Source organism: Lampetra fluviatilis, chromosome 19, assembly GCF_964198595.1.
Source record: "Lampetra fluviatilis chromosome 19, kcLamFluv1.1, whole genome shotgun sequence".
NCBI classification, from domain to species: Eukaryota; Metazoa; Chordata; class Hyperoartia; order Petromyzontiformes; family Petromyzontidae; genus Lampetra; species Lampetra fluviatilis.
In genome coordinates, this window is record NC_136293.1 from 7,490,509 (window position 1) to 7,510,794 (window position 20,286).

Genomic DNA, 20,286 nt, shown 5'->3' on the forward strand with positions numbered 1-20,286 from the left:
AGTGTGTGGGAGTGTGGGAGAGTGTGAGGGAGTGTGAGGGAGTGTGAGGGAGTGTGGGAGTGTGTGGGAGTGTGAGGGAGAGTGTGTGGGAGTGTGGGAGAGTGTGAGGGAGTGTAAGGGAGTGTGGGAGTGTGTGGGAGTGTGAGGGAGAGTGTGGGAGAGTGTGGGAGAGTGTGAGGGAGTGTGGGAGAGTGTGAGGGAGTGTGGGAGAGTGTGTGGGAGTGTGTGGGAGTGTGAGGGAGTGTGGGAGAGTGTGAGGGAGTGCGTGGGAGTGTGGGAGAGTGTGAGGGAGTGTGGGAGAGTGTGTGGGAGTGTGAGAGAGTGTGAGGGAGTGTGAGGGAGTGTGTGGGAGTGTGTGTGAAGAGTGTGGGAGTGTGTGGGAGTGTGGGAGAGTGTGAGGGAGTGTGGGAGAGTGTGTGGGAGTGTGGGAGAGTGTGGGAGTGTGGGAGAGTGTGAGGGAGTGTGGGAGTGTGGGAGAGTGTGAGGGAGTGTGTGGGAGTGTGTGGGAGTGTGGGAGAGTGTGAGGGAGTGTGTGGGAGTGTGAGGGAGTGTGTGGGAGAGTGTGTGGGAGTGTGAGAGAGTGTGAGGGAGTGTGTGGGAGTGTAGCAGAGTGTGTGGGAGTGTGTGAGTGAGTGTGTAAGTGTGAGAGTGAGTGAGTGTGTGAGTGTGTGTGTGAGTGAGTGAGTGTGAGTGTGTGAGTGTGAGTGAGTGTGTGTGTGAGTGAGTGTGTGAGTGTAAGTGTGTGAGTGTGAGAGTGAGTGTGTGTGTGAGTATGTGAGTGTGTGAGTGTGAGTGAGTGTGTGTGTGAGTGAGTGTGTGAGTGTAAGTGTGTGAGTGTGAGAGTGAGTGAGTGTGTGTGTGAGTATGTGAGTGTGTGTGTGAGTGAGTGTGTGTGAGTGTGTGTGTGAGAGTGTGTGAGAGTGTGAGTGTGTGTGAGAGTGTGTGAGTGTGTGTGTGAGAGTGTGTGTGAGTGAGTGTGTGAGTGAGTGGGAGTGAGTGTGTGTGTGAGTGTGTGAGTGAGTGTGTGTGTGTGAGTGTGAGAGAGTGTGTGAGTGTGTGCAAGAGTGTGTGAGTGTGTGTGAGTGTGTGTGGGTGAGTGCGTGTGTGAGTGTGTGTGAGTGAGTGTGTGAGTGTGAGGGGGAGTGGGATAGACCCGTCCCGCCCGCCCACCCGGGCTGATTGCCGCTGCACTTTGTCGCCATGGCGACCGCGTTAATCCCCCCCCCCCCACGTGCTTCCTCGCCTCTCCCCTGCCCTTGTGCACACCTGCAGCTCACACAAAGACAAAGGTCCCCCGTGTAGTCTACAGTGCTGTTGGCGAGCACCTATTAAGGCCGTAAAACCACGCCCGGCCACCTTTGTCGCCTTCGTGCGGACGTTTTAGCCACAACTCACGACTACATTTGAGGCCGAACCGACCTAGGGGAGGCCCAGCGCCTATTCAGATGCTGGTCGCCGTGAGCGATTAGCCGGGTTCGTGGCGGAGTGCGCTAACCATCGCGCCACCGCTCCCCTTCACGATCTTACACACAAAGTGACCCCCTCCCTCTGCCTCCCCATATACATTTTATTATTTGGGTTTAACACATAGGCTTTCGCGACCACTATCATCCATAATAGTTGTTTTGTTTGGGTTAGATCACGTAAATATATGAATGTGTCGTTAAACTCGCCAGCAGACACAGCCAATTAGTAAGGTGTTGTCTATTCGTTACTAGTGTAGTGTCAGCGATTCGTAGACAATGGTTTCCAGGAGACGCCTTCTTTATTAACAACGCCACAGTAACGCCGCTGTGTTGGAGAGCAAATCCGCAGCATTTCGAGTACGACGTTTCGGGGGCAATTACAACCGCCATCATCAGGCGGAGAGGCAGATTTGTGTTTTTTTTTTAATGATCTCTGCTTCACCTCGAGGGCAGGGAAGAAGGATGGCCTTCATCCAGCAGTGGATATATCGATGCTGGGGGTCACTCTTGACAAATTAGACTCGATCCCCCCAGTTCTCGCTTGAGTTGTTTCACCTCATTACACGCAAACTCAACTTGCTACTTGGAACAATGTAGATGCTGGGAGTTGGGTGCCAATGCATAGTCAAATTTAGATTTAAAGCGTTCGTGACTGCAGGGATTCATCTTCTTGGTTCTTTCGGTAAAGTCACGTAAAAAGGAAATAATACAATGATAAAAATAAAACATGTATTTTATTGTTTTATTTTTATTATTTCCCTTCTACGTGACTTTACCGAAAGAACCAAAAAAAATGCATAGTCACTTTAAGATGTTTTCTTGTTAATGTTTTTGTTTTTTGTTTGTTGCGGTTGCACCCGATTCAAGGGCCCAATGGCTCACAGGGCCATGCCAAATAAATGAAACTGAAAACTGAAACTTATTCCGGTCCACGAGCAAACGGCCCGAGATAAATACAGAGTGAGAAACTAAACCCTTCAGAGTTCAAATTCGCGCTCACGGTCAACACTTGCGACGAATCTCTGGGCCGGTGCTGGGTATCCCCTAGGTCGACTCAGCCTTCCGCGACTTCAATGCGTAGCTTGATGCGTCGTGTACACATTCCCACTTGGGGGAGATACAAAGGCGGGTCGGGCGTGATGTCTTCGCTCGCAAACAGCACTTGCCCCTCCAGTCCGCGGAGGCTATACGGGGGACCTTTGTCTTTGTGTGCGTGTCCGACGTTACTCTCCAGCCTAGGGGATGACCCCTGTGCAAGGGGGGGATGGGGGGGGGGAGTTTCTCTGGGCTCAACAAACCCTCGTGGCGTTTCGCCATCTCCGGTTTCCCACAGACTATTTTGGTACCCCAGCGGAATCCCACGGGATGTTGTGGGGGTGCTGGGGTCGGGTGGGGGGCATGGGCATAGAGAGAGGGGAGGTGCGCTCAAGAACTCTGTCTGTGTGGGGTGTCTGGACATCCACGTGCTTGTGTGAGTCGTGTACGCATTGTGTGACGTGTGCATACCGTGACAACCCACACGGTTCAATCCCGAATTCTTGTACAGGGGAATTGAGCTTTGAGGTCCGTACGGCGTACAGATGTTTGAATACGAGCAAACACGTTTTTTTTGTCTATTTGTGTTTCTCCCTTGTGAGGGGCGTTTGCAGGATGAACGCTGAGAATTATAAGGGCACGGGGTGGTCAATCAGGTCTGAATTTGTCTGTATTAAGTGAGGCACTGATAGGGGTTGACAAGTATGCGTGTGAGCACGCTGCGCGTGGAACCCGATTCACAGCCAACACGAGTGATGTTGATCTCAACCGGTCCTGGGCCTCCCCAACATCACCACTAGGGAGACAAAGGCGGCCGGGCGTGGTTCTGTCCATACCACTCTCTCGTGTAGCGTGCACGTGCTCGCTACAGCACTTGCCATATTCGTCTGTTAAAGGCTACACGGGAACCTTTGTTTTTGTGTTACGTCGCCAATAATTATGACGTAATAACAATCTTGTCTTTGTTGTGATTTATCGATAGATTCAAAACTCACGGTCAGTTCACGCTACATAGGGGGATCTTTGTAATATTTGTGAGTGTGTGGGTAGCGGTAGTGTTGTGGTTAGCGCACTCTGCTGCCACGTACCTGGCAACCCGAATTCGATTCCCACTCACGATCAATACTAACAACGGATACCTGAACCCGTTCTGGGTCTCTTCTGCATGAAACAGCCTTAAATGGGTAACCGGTGTGTGTGTGTGTGTACGCATCAGCACTGGGGATACAATCATACAAAGGTGACCTGGACGTTGTGTTGGCCGCCCACCACCTCGTGTGCCGTGCCAGTCTTCGTAGGTGCTCGCGAACAACACACGTGTCCCAACAGTCTGTTACTGGTAGGAACCACCTGGTTCCACCAGCCCACAGGGGATTATTGTGTCCGTCCGTCCGTCGTGAATCCAAAAATGGGAGGGGTGGGGCTGGGTGGAGAGGGGAGGGTGGGGAGGGGCTGGGTGGGGAGGGTGGGGAGGGTGGGGCTGGGTGGGGAGGGGCTGGTCACCCCGTGGTGCCCTTATAAAACTAAACGTTTAACCAACTCACGCCGGCTTGTGCCCGCCCTCACAGTCGGCTATATTTGCGGAATACACCACGCCGCCGTTGACCCTGGCCATTGACCGAGCAATCTAACGTTCCTACCAGCTCCTCCGCAGGAATGTGTTAAAAACTGCACGGGGAATCTTCATCTTTGCGTGCGCAGATTTGCGTTGGTGAGGGAGTCGTGGTATTGCGGTTAGCGCACTGAGTTACGAACCGGCCAAGGCGAACGGCAGCGTCGACTGACATCCGAATAGATCCCAGACGCCCCCCGTCATCCCAAAGCCGCATTGACCAGCGTGGTGAAGTATGGTGAAGAAATCCCCATGGCCTTTAAGCTTCACGTTTGCCTCTCCCCACAACCTGGAGTGCATCTCATCAGCAGCATTGGTTCAATTCGAGCACGACTCTGGTGGACCGGTTTCGACAATTCAATGTCTCGTCAGCACCCTGTCGTCGGGATGATTTTAGAAGACAAAATCCTCTTCTATTGTGCAGCAGGGAGTGGGGTCGTGAGTGGGTGGGTGGGTGGCTGGTGGGAGGGTGGGGGGTGGGGGGTGGGGCCCACCCAGGTGCAATTTGCATTTGTGAATAGGGAGGGGGTGGTTATGGCAGTGGGAATATATAACCCTATAATTACACACACACAAAGACAAAGATCCCCCGTATAGCCTTGACAGACTGTAACGACAAGTGCTGTTACCGAGCACCTATGAAGACCGGCACGGCACGCGAGGGAATGGTGTGGTCGGAACAACGCCTGGCCACCTTTGTCTCCCTAGAGGCGATGTTCTGACACAACAAACCAAGTATTCACTTGAGGCTGAGTCAACCTGGGGGAGGCCCAGCACTGGTTCAGATAATCGTCACCGGTGTTGACCGTGAGCGGGAATCGAACTCGGGCCGCCGCGTTCGTAGGGCAGCGCGCTAACCACTGCACCACCGCTCCCCACAACCCGCGAAACATAATTCGTACACTATGGGAACCTCATTTGCCAGTAAAAATATGATAATTGGTTCTTTACCCTTCTATCTGGCAAAAAAGGTGTCAGTTTTGTTGCCAGATAGAAGGGTAAAGAACCAATTATCAATTCGTACACTGTTAACACAATCGTATACATTCGCACAGTCGCTCTCTTACACACACGTACAATGTGTGCACATAACCTCCATCATCATCATCGTTTATCAATCCACTGCTGGTATGATGGCCTCCACACAGTCCCATCATGCGACAAATCACCTGCAATTCACATTTACTCAACTCATCGCTCCATCTCCTTGGTGGTCATCCCCTCGGACGCGTCTCCCTCGTTTGGCTGCAGTTCCGTCGCCAGTTTCGTGCCGTGTCCATGCTCAAGCCCACCTCTCACTTTCCTTAGCTGTCACGGGGCATGATGCCTCGACACTGTTTAGAGGTCGTTATCCGATCCACGTGTCTCCCCCCCCCCTTCCCGTCTCTCAGTGCAATTTCAAGCACGCGCCCCCGCACGCTTCTTTGCATACCTTTCAGCTTTTGTTTTCGTTTTGTTTCTGATCCTTGTTTCAAAGCAAGGCGGAAAAACGCACTGATTGAAAACTCTCCTATTCAGACGACGAGCTTCTTTGGTTTTTCATAATCGAATTCAGTTTTGACAAGAAACACTCCATCCTCCTCTCCCTCTCCTCGTCTCTCCTGACCCTTTACTTCCGTTTCTCTGTTCTCTGTCCCATCGCTTTCCTCATATTTCCCGTCCTTTCTCTTCTCTCTTCATTCTTCCGTAGCCACGGGTACAAAGATGCCTGCGTCAATTTAATGTAACTTAATGCGTTTGTTTTCTTAGCCAATGTCATTGTGATTCGTGACAGATTTCTTTCGCTTCGGCCACGTAATGATGCGTTCAATTGTACGTCGTGAAACCCTCCACCACCCGACACAGCCACTCTCTTACAAATTGACATTATCATTATTATACACACATGCATACTCAGACACGCACTCATGTATCCACATACATGCCACATTGTCACACATCATCTCCACCACTTGTTTGCGAGCACCTCGCCAGATACACAGGAGGTCGTGGGGTCGATTCCGACCCTGACGCCTGTATATTTGGAGTTCGCGCGTGGATTTTTCTTCGGATCCTCCGATTTCCCCTCCACATAGATAGTACCTGGTTAATATAAACAATAAAATAGTTTATAGTTTTGTTTATTAAGGCCAGAATGGTACACATGGGGGGTTTTGTGGCAAATAGCACGCCTACGCTGATGTTCGTTCACATCAGGTACTCACTCAAGGCCACGTGACCAGTTCAGATATCAAACTCGCATCGCAATGCGCTAACCATTGCACCACCGCTCACTTGACGCATACAAGACACACACAAAGAACGCCCTATAGCCTGGATCTACTGTAGGGATGAATGCTGCTAGCGAGCACCTATTAAGGTCAGGATGGTGCTCTATACTCAAGGGTGGTGGCAAACAGCACTGGGCTTGCCAGGCCGTCTTTGTGTCTCTCCATTGCTGCTGGTGATGTGTGCACAGTGCACGCTGCGGTGACTTATTCAACCAAGACTGAGTCGATATCGGTGAAGCCCAGACACGGTTCAAATGTTCCTCACTGGTGTTAGCCGCGGCTGGGAATCAGAAGCCAGAGAACTGGGCTCGTTATTCGTAGCGCAGTGCGCTAACCACTGCGCCACCGCTCCCTCCCTCCCTCCCACACACCACAAAGACAAAGATCCCCGTTATAACCTTCACATACCGTTGGGGCAAGTGCTGTTAGCGAGCAGCACCTATGAAAGCCGGCACGGCACACGAAGGGGTGGGTGGCCAACACCACGCCCGACCGCCTTTGTCTCCCCAGTGGCAATGTTTTAACACACCACACCAGGTACTCATTTGAGGCTGAGTTGACCTAGGGGAGGCCCAGGACAGGTTCAGATAATCGTCACCGGTGTTCAGCCGTGAACGGGAATGGAACCCGGCTGGCCAGGTTCGTAGCGCAGCGCGCTAACCGCTGCACCACCGCTCCCCCCGTACATAGCCACACGCACTCTCACATCGCCACCTATCCTTTGTAAGCACGACCCCGACACCTCGAACCCCCCCCCTCCCTGGTGACCCCTCCCCCTCACGGCACCACGACCACTGAGTTCCATCAGCACCCCCCTCCTCCACCAACCACCCCATGTCCCCGCCTGCCTTGAGTAATAGCAGCGATGGGTTTATTCCACATGCCCATTGTCACCGCTGCCTCGCAGGAAGCACCTTTTCAAAGTGCACCCAAAAAGGTCGAGCGGATGATTGTGGCTGCTGCTGCTGCCGCTGCTGCTGCTGCGTGGACAGTGGTGCACAAGTCGAGTTAACTGGGGGAAAAAACAAAACTCAATGCGTTCGTCAACAACACCGTGGCATTAAAAATAAGAAATATATAATAATAAGCGACGTTTTGGCCAAATCCTGATAAACGTTTTATAAATGGGCATACGAGCCGGTAGCCTATTAATAGCTATTGAATAATAGACAACCGCTTGAGTGATCAAACAGTATTTTTAAAATATATATATTTGTATTAAAAGTCGTTTAATTAGAAAATGTTACTGACACATTGCGTTGTGGTTTGACCCCTGTTAAAGTGCGGAAGGCCGGGCCGTTAGCCACACCCCCTAAGCGCTGATTGGTTAAAATATCAAAAGGCAACCACGCCCTCTTCCATCTCGCCCATCACATGACCAAGATGCCTCTCATCATCGTCTTCATCAACTGCTGGACTAAGGCCTCCACAAGCTGCAGTCGCCTCTTAGTGTCTTGCGATCGATACAGCGATCTATATAGCTGCTCCACACTTGGTGATTTCATCACTCCTCCGCAGCGGTTGTCCTCTTGAGCGTCGCTGCACTTTGCTCTCCTCCCCCACTGCGAGCTCTACGACAACGTTGACAATTTTTCGAGGGGCTCGTTACATCCATGCAATAGCCAGGCGCAATCCTGCCAAGCTTCCAAGATCTCACGGGATCAGACGCACTGCTGATGATTTGGTTTTGTGGGCGATGTTTGTGCGAGCCTGTCTAAATGCTCCTCATTTTGTGTGCAGCTTGAAAAAGTGCAGTAGTTTTTGTGCAGCCTGGAAAAGTGGCACGGTGTGCAATTTGGAAAAATTACGGGGCAGCTTTGATAAGCGCCACCCTTTAGATGTAGCTCTGAAAATTGCCACTCTTGGGATGCAGCTTTGAAAAGTGCCACTCTTGGGATGCAGCTTTGAAAAGTGCTACTATTTTTGTGCATCTTTGAAAAGTGCCACTATTTTGGTGCAGCTTTGAAAAGTACCACTATTTTGGTGCAGCTTTGAAAAATACCACTCTTTGAATGCAGCTTTGAAATTGCCACTATGTTTGGTGCAGCTTTGAAAAATGCCATTTTTATGGATGCAGCTTTGAAAAGTGCATCTATTTTGGTGCAGCTTTGAAAAGTACCACAGTTTTGATACAGCTTTTGAAAAGTGCCACTCTTCGGGTGCAACTTGGAAATGTGCTACTATTTCAGTGCAGGGTTGAACTGCGTTGCCTCCTTAAGGCGCGGTTTGGAAAAGTTCCGCTCTTTGGGTGCAGCTTGGAAAAGTGCCTGCTGTTTGTGGCATCGCGCATGTGAACTGCGATTGACTTCCATGCGATCGCATCAACACAGAGGCAGGCAGGACAGCAGCCGGCCAAAACGTGGCAGGGAGCAAGTGCGTCTCTAGTCAGCGAGCGCCTATTATGGCATGCGTCACACACGAGACGATGGGTAGTTGGTGGAGTGGGGGGGGGGTAAGTGGTGACAAGCGGCACCGTTGTTTGGTTGGGTGGATGTAAGTGTGCAGGTGTTTGTGCGTGAATACGTGTGGGGAACGGTCGTGTAGCGGTTAGCGCGCTGCGCTACGAACCTGGGGACCATGGTTCGATTCCCGCTCACGGCCACCACCAGTGACGATTATCTGAACCGGTCCAGGGCCTCTCCTAGGTCGACTCAGCCTCAAATGAGTACCTGGTGCGGTGTGTAAACATTGCCACTGGGGAGACAAAGGCGGCCGGGCGTGGTGCTGACCACCCACCCCCTCGTGTGCTCGCTCACAGCACTTTCCACCAACATACGGGGGGGGATCTTTGTCAGTGTACATTGTGCAAGTTTGCTTTCTTACTTGCATCTATGGACGTATGTCTGTAAGTATGAGTAGACAGTGGTTCGTCTGCCAGTCATCTCAGCCAGTCAACCCTGGCAACCTCAAGGTGCACCTAGCCTGGCACAAACACCGTTGTCGTGGACACGTGTCTCTTTTTGTCTGTGATATCAATCTCGCGCAATGTGACGGTGCCATGAGATTGGCTAGCGGAGGCATGATGCTTGGAGAGAGGGAGGATGAGTAGCGAATTATCGATATTGCTACTCATTTGGATACTCGCTGTACCGACGGATGAGAGAGCGTGAGTCTGTGAGTGCAAATTGTCTGCGGGCTATGAATAGACTTCTCTCGGTTGGTTAGGGTTTAAGCTACAGAGAGAGAACATGGCCATTCTGAACACCTCTTCACACACTCTCTCTTCTGCTCCCCCACTCTCTCTCTCTCCCAGTCTCTCTTTGTCTCTCGCTGTTCCAATCTCTCCCTGTCTCTCACCACACCCCCTGCATCTCTGCCTCGCAATGTCACTCCCTGTCAATCCCCTCCCTGCCTTTCTCTCTCTCTCTCACGCACCCTCTCCCTCGTCTCTTCTTCTGTCTCACTCTCTCACTCTCCTCTCTCACACAAACTCTCTTCCCTGCCTCTCTGTGTCTCTTCCCTCTCTCATGCACTCACTCTCTAACACCTCTCCATCCCACACTTCACCCATGCACCCCCATGCACGCAACACCACCACCACCACAACAACAACAACATACGCACCTGGACCACTAAGTGGCGTTGAAGTCACCACGGCGTTTGTGCCAGGCTAGGTGCACCTTGTGCACGCACGCCACGAACACCGTGATCTACATACATACATACACACCCATGCGTGCGCTTATCTAGCCAACTCCTACTCACACAAAGACAAAGGTCCCCCGTATAGACTTCTTAGTATTTCTTGTTATTGAACCCTCCCATATGGCATGCAACAAGGCTGTTGGGACGTGTGCTGTTAGGGAGCAGATAGTAGTCAGGGGTGGCCAGCACCATGTCCGACCGCCTTTGTCTCCCCAGTGCTGATGTTTACACGCCACACCGGGTACTCATTTGAGGCTGAGTCGACCTAGGGGAGGCCCAGGACCGGTTCAGATAATCGTCACTGATGTTGGCCGTGAGCAGGAATCGAACTCCGGTTTCATAGCGCAGCGCGATAACCGCTACACTACCGCTCCCCATAATATACCACACACGTGTGCACACACAATCATCTTCACACAGATACAGACACAACCACCATGGACTCGCACACACCCACATGTACGAACCAATACCAACCCACCGCATTCATGCAGGAGCAAAAGAGACAAAGACAAAGATACCCTGTGTAGTCTATCCCAGGCTATTTGGTCAAGCACTGTTATCGACCACCCATTAAGTTTATGGCACGGCACACACACACACACCCATAGGTAACCACACACACACCTACCACCCCCACTACACACAGACACACCTACTACACCCACACTACACACAGATACACCTACTACACACACACCTACTATACACACACACACAGACACACCAACTACACCTACACCCACACAGACATACCCCTACCACCCACACACACACCTACTACACCCACACACACACACCTACTACACCCACACAACACACAGACACCCCTACCACCCCCACTACACACACACATACCTACTACACCCACACACACACACCCCTACCACCCCCACTACACACACACCTACTACACCCACACACACACAGACACACCTAGTACACCCACACAGACACACCTACTACACCCACACACACAGACACATCTACTACAAACCACACACATTCCTACCACCCCCACTACACCCACACACACCCCCACTACACACACACCCCCACTACTGCCACACCCACCCCTACCACCCCCACTACCCCTACTACACACACATCCCCCTTGCCCTCCCGTCTCCCTTAACGACCCCAGGAACCACGCAACCCTCCCACTCTCCCATCACCGTTGGTCCAGCTCACAACAACGCACACCGAAGTGGAGAGAGGAGGGGTGATGGCTTGGAGCGGTGTGTGGGGTGCTGGTGGTGGTGGGGGGGAGAGTGGGAGGGAGAAGTTGAGCTCGCACCACCCCCTCACCCCCCTATCCCCACGTCTCCATCCCCTCCTCCCGCCCTCCACACATAACGCGAGTTGCCATTCGGCATGAACAGGTGCGGAGGGTCACCATGGCAACCCGCGGGAGGAGGATGGAGAGCCAGGACCCTGGACCGGTCTAGGCAGCGCGCGCACATCCTGCACTTACACACGTGTACACACTTACACACATCCTAAACTTACACACGTGTACACACTTACACACATCATACACTTACACACATCCTACACTTACACACGTGTACACACTTACACACACACACAATCATACACTTACATACACACATACACACATCCTACACTTACACACGTGTACACACTTACATACATCCTACACTTATACACAATCATACACTTACACACGTGTACACACTTACATACACACACACAATCATACACTTACATACACACATACACACATCCTACACTTACACACGTGTACACACTTACATACATCCTACACTTATACACAATCATACACTTACACACGTGTACACACTTACATACACACACACAATCATACACTTACATACACACATCCTACACTTACACACGTGTACACACTTACATTCACACACATCATACACTTACACACGTGTACACACTTACACACATCCTACACTTACACACGTGTACACACTTACACACATCCTACACTTACACACGTGTACACACTTACATACATCCTACACTTATACACAATCATACACTTACACACGTGTACACACTTACACACATCATACACTTACACACGTGTACACACTTACACACATCCTACACTTACACACGTGTACACACTTACACACATCATACACTTACACACGTGTACACACTTACATCCTACACTTATACACAATCATACACTTACACACGTGTACACACTTACACACATCCTACACTTACACACATCCTACACTTACACACGTGTACACACTTACACATCCTACACTTACACACGTGTACACACTTACACACATCCTACACTTATACACGTGTACACACTTACATACATCTTACACTTATACACAATCATACACTTACACACGTGTACACACTTACACACATCCTACACTTACACACATCCTACACTTACACACGTGTACACACACACATACACTTACACACAATCATACACTTACACACGTGTACACACTTACACACATACATCATACACTTACACACGTGTACACACACGTGTACACACTTACATACATCATACACTTACACACGTGTACACACACACACAATCATACACTTACACACGTGTACACACTTAGAAACATACACACACATCATACACTTACACACATACACACTTACATACACACATACACTTACACACGTGTACACACTTACACACATCATACACTTACACACGTGTACACACAAATACACACACACATCATACACTTACACACATCATACACTTACACACGTGTACACACTTACACACTTACACACATCCTACACTTACACACGTGTACACAATCATACACTTACACACGTGTACACACTTACATACACACATACACACAATCATACACTTACATACACACAATCATACACTTACACACGTATACACACTTACACGAATACATACACACTTCAACACAATCATACACTTACATACACACAATCATACACTTACACACGTATACACACTTACATGAATACATACACACAATCATACACTTACATACACACAATCATACACTTACACACGTATACACACTTACATGAATACATACACACTTCAACACAATCATACACTTACATACACACAATCATACACTTACACACGTATACACACTTACATGAATACATACACACTTCAACACAATCATACACTTACATACACAATAATACACTTACACACGTATACACACTTACATGAATACATACACACTTCAACACAATCATACACTTACACACGTGTACACACTTACATACACACATACACACAATCATACACTTCCATACACACAATCATACACTTACACACGTGTACACACTTACATGCATACATGCACACATACACACAATCATACACTTGCACACAAACAATCAATCTTACACTTACTCACGTAAGTAAATAAAATAAAACTAAAGAAACCGGCAAGGATCCCCCATATAGCCTTCACAGACTTTTTGGGGCAAGTGCTGTTAGCGAGTAGCACCTATGAAGACTGCCACAGCACACGAGGGGATCGGCAGGCCAGCACCACGCCCGGCCGCCTTTGTCTCCCTCGTGGCAATGTTTTACACACCGCATGAGGTACTCATTTGAGACTGAGTCGACCTACGGGAGGCCCCGGGGCCTCGCGCGACGTTTCAGTTCACATTTCTTCTTCAGGAAATAATTGGTGGGGTAGAGGGAGGGAAGAGAGGTGGCAGTGACGTACAGCGCTTCAATACAGCCTCAGCCTTCCGAGACTCAATTCAGTTAAATCGTTTCCTGCCTCCATCCCTCAACCACCCCTCCCACCCCAATGCTATCACGAAGAGGCGGTTTGGGGGGGGGAGGTGGAGAGGTGGAGAGCTTTTCCCAGGAATTTTGGGAATACCCGGAAATTATTCCTGAGAATTGAAGGCCCCGGTATGGCAGTTCGCGCGGTGATGCAATTCCCGAGCGGAATGTGAACAGGCTGCTTGGTGAGGGCTTTACGAATGGCATGTGCACACACACACAGCCTGCGTTCCGTGTCCCCCACCACCACCACCATCACCACCCCCTGCGCGCACGTGAGGCCGCTCGGTCCACTTTCGAGTCCAGGCCACGGCACGGCTGACATCAGTGGCATATTCATCTGAAGCCCGTTCGCAAAGTCGGCCGCCGTGCGTAGCTACCGAGACCGGGGAGACGAAGGGGGCCGCGCGTGGCCCTGGAAGCGACCCGATCTTCCACTCCCGGCACACAGCTGACGGAAGTGTGCCAAGTGGTGTCTCGACTGGTCATGGCAGCCGCTAGGTTAGTCTCGGCCTGACATGTTTGCGCGTGGAGGCATCGGCACGGGGGGGCACACATAGTTGGCCTGGCAGCGTTGTTGGCCCCACCACCCCCTCGTCGTCGAAGGCGCTCGCAAACGTCACTTTGCCTTAATAATACAGGGCGCTTCTAAAAGATGTTAACACTTCTGAGAATTTTTCGACTTGAAGCTTTCGTGACTGCAGGGATTCATCTTCTTGATTCTTTCGGTAAAGTTACGTAGAAGGGAAGTAATACAATAATAAAAATAAAACATAATTAAATAATTCTCACGACGTTTCGGCCACAACGCAAGCAGCCGTCCTCAGGTGAAGAACAGGTCTTCATTCAGACGCTGTCTTTCCGACAGACCTGTTCTTCACCTGAGGACGGCTGCTTGCGTTGTGGCCGAAACGTCGTGAGAATTATTTTATGTTTTATTTTTATTATTTTATTATTTCCCTTCTACGTGACTTTACCGAAAGAACCAAGAAGATGAACTTCTGAGAATTTGCAACAATTTCACGATGAAATGTGGCCGCCTCTGGGCTCTGGAGACCGCCTGGACAAGATTCCAGGCACGAGTTGACAACGAAGGCGGACACGTGGGAGGCTCTTTGGACTTTTTAAATCTATTAACATTACATTTGTTGTCACGTTACAGTGCTCTTATCATCCGTTCTTTTTTCAATGAAAAAACGATAGTCCCATATACGTATTCATATTCTTGGATCTTTCGGTGAAGTCACGTAGAAGGGAAATAATATAAATAAAACAACAAAAATGTCTCACAACGTTTCGGCCACAACACAAGCAGCCGTCCTCAGGTGAAGAACAGAGCTGTCGGAAAGACAGCGTCCATTAGGACGCTGCAGTCACGAAAGCTTTAAATCCCATATAAGTGTTAACACTTTTTTTAACCACCCCCTGTATATCGAGCAGTTGAGCAACAATGGTTCAAGCAGAGCCTGATTGCTGCAGAGACACCGAATGGCCAAAAGAGGTCGAGACTTTTTTCTTGGATTGGCCCAAATTATTTGGGGATGTTGCTGCTTCAGCCGCGGCTGTAGCCTGCGTTGGCAGTGGTGCACAAAGCGCAAATGACACACACACAAAATACAAATTGAACATATCCGTCAATAATACTGGGTGAGGCCTTGTGATGAAAAATACGGACAAAAGGCGACGTTTCAGGCAATGGCCCTTCTTAACAGCAAATAAAAGCAATGTTATATTGCATCGAACGAATGCTGCTGAAATTATGCATTCCCCATGAGGCTGATGGGAAGTGCACAAAGGGGCCGTCCATAAATGACGTCACGCACCTGGGGGGGGAGGGGGGGGTGTCAGACATTTGTGACGATGTGTGACGAGGGGGGGGGGGTTGAGAAATGTGACGTCACATCAAAATGCGCAAGTTAAAATAAATATAGACAACACGTTCTACTTAATTAAATAGACGTTTTAATAAATGTTTTCTCCTGCAACATCAGAGTGCAGCGCCATATTAAATACGCACTACAATGACAATAGTTTAAAGCGACTTGAAGCATGTTTTTTTTTGGGGGGGGGGGGGGCAGAGCTTTGTGACGTCATATTTGAGGGGGGTTCTGACTTTTTGTGACGCCGTGTGACGAAGCGGCGGGGGGGGGTGGTCAAAAATCGTCCTAAATCGCGTGACGTCATTTATGAACGGCCCCTAATGTATTTAATCCACTCTTACGCGTGATGGCAGCAGCAGCATGTTCGGGAGCTAAACAGCGACGTTAAAGTCTGCTGTGCACGACGAGAGGGCTTCGGAATTGAGAGTTCGTCTCGTTTTGCTCTTCCTGGAAGGAGCGCGGGACTACGCTGGGTTTCCTGTGCGGTCACAAGTTTGGGTTGCCACAATGACACATCTGTGGCTTGTCTTTAAAGCATATCTTTTCGTGTCTCTATGGGTCTCCACGTGCCTCTGTGTATCTCTATGTGTCTATCTGGGTCTCTGTGGGTCTCCACGTGCCTATGTGTATCTCTATGTGTCCATCTGGGTCTCTGTGGGTCTCCACGTGCCTATGTGTATCTCTATGTGTCTATCTGGGTCTCTGTGGGTCTCCACGTGCCTCTGTGTATCTCTATGTGTCTATCTGGGTCTCTGTGGGTCTCCACGTGCCTCTGTGTATCTCTATGTGTCTATCTGGGTCTCTGTGGGTCTCCACGTGCCTCTGTGTATCTCTATGTGTCTATTTGGGTCTCTGTAGGTATCTATGTACGTCTGTGCGTCTCTCTGTATCTCTTTGTGACCCTATGGGTCTCTACGTTGAGCACGGTTGGTTACGTACGGTGCTAAAGAATTTCAAAATACACACACACACACGTGTCGCTGAGTCTTTATGTATGTCTGTGAGTCTACGCATCTCTGTGAGTTTACAATACGGTCCATAGTTTGGATTGCGTTTTACAAAAATATATTACACGCGGAGAGACAAAGACGCGAAGCAGGAATCATTGTTCAGCTTATTTTTCGTCGGAATCTACGGTGTCTAGCAAAGGCCTCACGGGGTACCTTTGTCTGTTGTGTGTCTGTGTCTGCGCGCAGGAGCGAGCTTCGGATGAGGTGGTGGACGGCCGCGCGCCGCGACGAGCCGACTGGTGAGAGGGGTCACAGGGGTCGCGCGCGCCCACGTGAGAGGCCCTGAGGGGGATGCCGGGCCTCCCCGCCTGCATGGAGCCCACCGCCCTCACGCACAGCCCCGCCGGCGCCGTGAGTCGCACAGACGCCGTCACGCTCCTCTGCCGCACGCGCTGTAGCCCACGGGCACGCAGCGCACAGCGCCACGCGTCACACAGCACCCCAGCCGTGGCCCGCGTATACAAAGCAAGTGCACACGTAGCAGGTCCGTTACATAGTCCGCGTGCATAGCCTGCACAAGGCGCCTGACGTTTGCAGTCCGCGCGAATAGCCTGCGACTGGCCGGCCACACCGCGCGTCCCAGTGCCGTGCGTCCAACAGCAGCTTTACAGCCGCACAAACACACACATGCGTACGTGTGTGTGTGTGGCTGTAGCAATAACACACACACACACGGGGCAGGGACCATAGACGTGAGAACATGGTACAGCACAACAGTGGATGTTGCCACCCTGCCCACGAAGCGGCACCTGCAATCAGCCCGTAAGTCTGCTGCGCATGGGGGGCTGCCAACAGTGATGGGACAGCCGAGTGTCAAATCAGGTCCAGAGCTTCCTTGCACTGAATCGATGTTGCTGAAGTGATGCCGTCCCACGGGGCCGTGGGGCCTTGGGGTCGTGGTGCCTTGGGGTCGTGGTGCCTTGGGGTCTTGGTGCCTTGGTGCCTTGGGGTCGTGGTGCCTTGGGTCTTGGTGCCTTGGGGCCGTGGTGCCTTGGTGCCTTGGGGTCGTGGTGCCTTGGGGTCTTGGTGCCTTGGGGCCGTGGTGCCTTGGTGCCTTGGGGTCGTGGTGCCTTGGGGTCTTGGTGCCTTGGGGCCGTGGTGCCTTGGGGTCGTGGTGTCTTGGTGCCTTGGGGTCGTGGTGCCTTGGGGTCTTGGTGCCTTGGGGTCGTGGTGCCTTGGGGTCTTGGTGCCTTGGGGTCGTGGTGCCTTGGGGTCTTGGTGCCTTGGTGCCTTGGGGCCGTGGTGCCTTGGGGTCGTGGTGTCTTGGTGCCTTGGGGTCGTGGTGCCTTGGGGTCTTGGTGCCTTGGGGTCGTGGTGCCTTGGGGTCTTGGTGCCTTGGGGTCGTGGTGCCTTGGGGTCTTGGTGCCTTGGTGCCTTCGGGCCGTGGTGCCTTGGGGTCGTGGTGTCTTGGGGCCTTGGGGCCGTGGGCTGTACAAGAAACACTTTTGTTGTTGTTATACGGAGGGACAAACGTCTCCTGGGCATCTGTGAAAATTAGCCTCGTAGCTCATCGGATTCCTCCAGGATGAATAAAAGAAGATTCTGAGATGTGTGAAGAAGTCGCGTCGCCTGCGCACAGGGATGTGGAATTGAACCGGTGACCTCTGCATTGCATGTCCAGTCGCGCTGCTAACCGCTGTGGCAGCTGACTCGCATGAGGCATCGATGTCGAGGACTTTGCGTTCTCTCGTGGGAGTAAACTGGAGAGGCTGGCGAGTCACCGCTGACACGTGCAATACAGAGAAGTCAGCAACCTCTTTGCTGCACTGCCTTCTCACGCGTTTGTGCGAGGAGGCTGCAAGTCCGTAGTGCCATGACAAGGTCTTTAATGAGCAACCCCCTGCATACCTCCATCCACACCCTCTCACCACCCTCCCCACCTCCACCACAAAGATAAAGACCCCCCGTGTAGCCTTAACAGGCTGTTGGGGCAAGTGCTGTTAGCGAGCACCTATGAAGGCCGGCACGGCACACGAGGGGGTGGGTGGTCAACACCACGCCCGGCCGCCTTTGTCTCCCTAGTGGCGATGTGTACACATCGCACCAGGTACTTATTTGAGGCTGAGTCGACCTAGGGGAGGCCCGGGAGCGGTTCAGATAAGCGTCACTGGTGTTCGTAGCGCAGCGCGCTAACCGCTACACCACCGCTCCCCACCTTCACCACACACACACACACGCACACACACACGTACACACACACGTACACACACACACACGTACACACACACGTACACACACACGTACACACACACATGTACACACACACGTACACACACACACGTACACACACACACACGTACACACACACTCCTCACCAAAGCCCCCACACACACACACGTACACACACACGTACACACACACACGCTTTCTCACCTACCAACACCCCTCATCCCCCCACCACTTCCACCCCGCCACCTCCACAAATACAAAGATCCCCCGTATAGTCTCAACAGACTGTTGGGGCAAGTGCTGTTAGCGAGTAGCGCCTGTGAAGGCGAGGGGTTCGGTGGCCCAGTGGCGATGTTTACACACCGCACCAGGAACTCATTTGAGGCCGAGTCGACTTAGGGGAGGCCTCATCCACCACCACCAAAGCTGTGTAGAGAGCGCGCTGCCCTCCCCTTCCACGTTGGCCAGACATCTCGGACGAGGTCGGAGTAACCCCAAACTCTACCCCCCCCCGCACCCTGCTGCCACACAACCTGCCGATCAACTAACTTGTGGTGCATTCACACACCCTCTCCGCTCGCAATATCCTCACCTCCATCCTCACCTCCACCCTCACCTCCACCCTCACCTCCATCCTCACCTCCATCCTCACCACCCACACACCTCCATCCTCACCTCCATCCTCACCTCCATCCTCACCTCCATCCTCCATCCTCACCTCCATCCTCACCTCCATCCTCACCTCCATCCTCACCTCCATCCTCACCACCCACACACCTCCATCCTCACCTCCATCCTCACCTCCATCCTCACCTCCATCCTCCACCCTCACCTCCATCCTCACCTCCGTCCTCACCTCCTTCCTCACCTCCATCCTCACCTCCATCCTCACCACCTACACACCTCCATCCTCACCTCCACCCTCACCTCCACCCTCACCTCCACCCTCACCTCCATCCTCACCTCCATCCTCACCTCCTTCATCACCTCCATCCTCACCTCCATCCTCACCACCCACACACCTCCATCCTCACCTCCACCCTCACCTCCACCCTCACCTCCACCCTCACCTCCATCCTCACCTCCATCCTCACCTCCTTCATCACCTCCATCCTCACCTCCATCCTCACCTCCACCCTCACCTCCGTCCTCACCTCCGTCCTCACCTCCTTCCTCACCTCCTTCATCACCTCCATCCTCACCTCCACCCTCACCACCCACACACCTCCATCCTCACCTCCATCCTCACCTCCATCCTCACCTCCATCCTCACCTCCATCCTCACCTCCACCCTCACCTCCATCCTCACCTCCATCTTCACCTCCATCCTCACCTCCACCCTCACCTCCATCCTCACCTCCATCCTCACCTCCATCCTCACCTCCATCCTCACCTCCATCTTCACC

The 20,286-nt window shown here is 51.7% G+C and overlaps 1 protein-coding gene across 1 annotated transcript in view; it reads left to right on the plus strand.

Moving 5' to 3' along the window:
- LOC144937592 (uncharacterized) overlaps positions 1 to 20,286 on the plus strand; it is a 98,453-nt gene that overhangs the window by 43,255 nt on the left and 34,912 nt on the right. The window contains exon 2 of the mRNA XM_078864913.1: positions 16,898 to 17,062. Coding sequence (XP_078721039.1) covers positions 17,003 to 17,062 — 60 coding nt within the window. The 5' untranslated portion in view covers positions 16,898 to 17,002. The remainder of the gene's footprint in view (positions 1 to 16,897; positions 17,063 to 20,286) is intronic.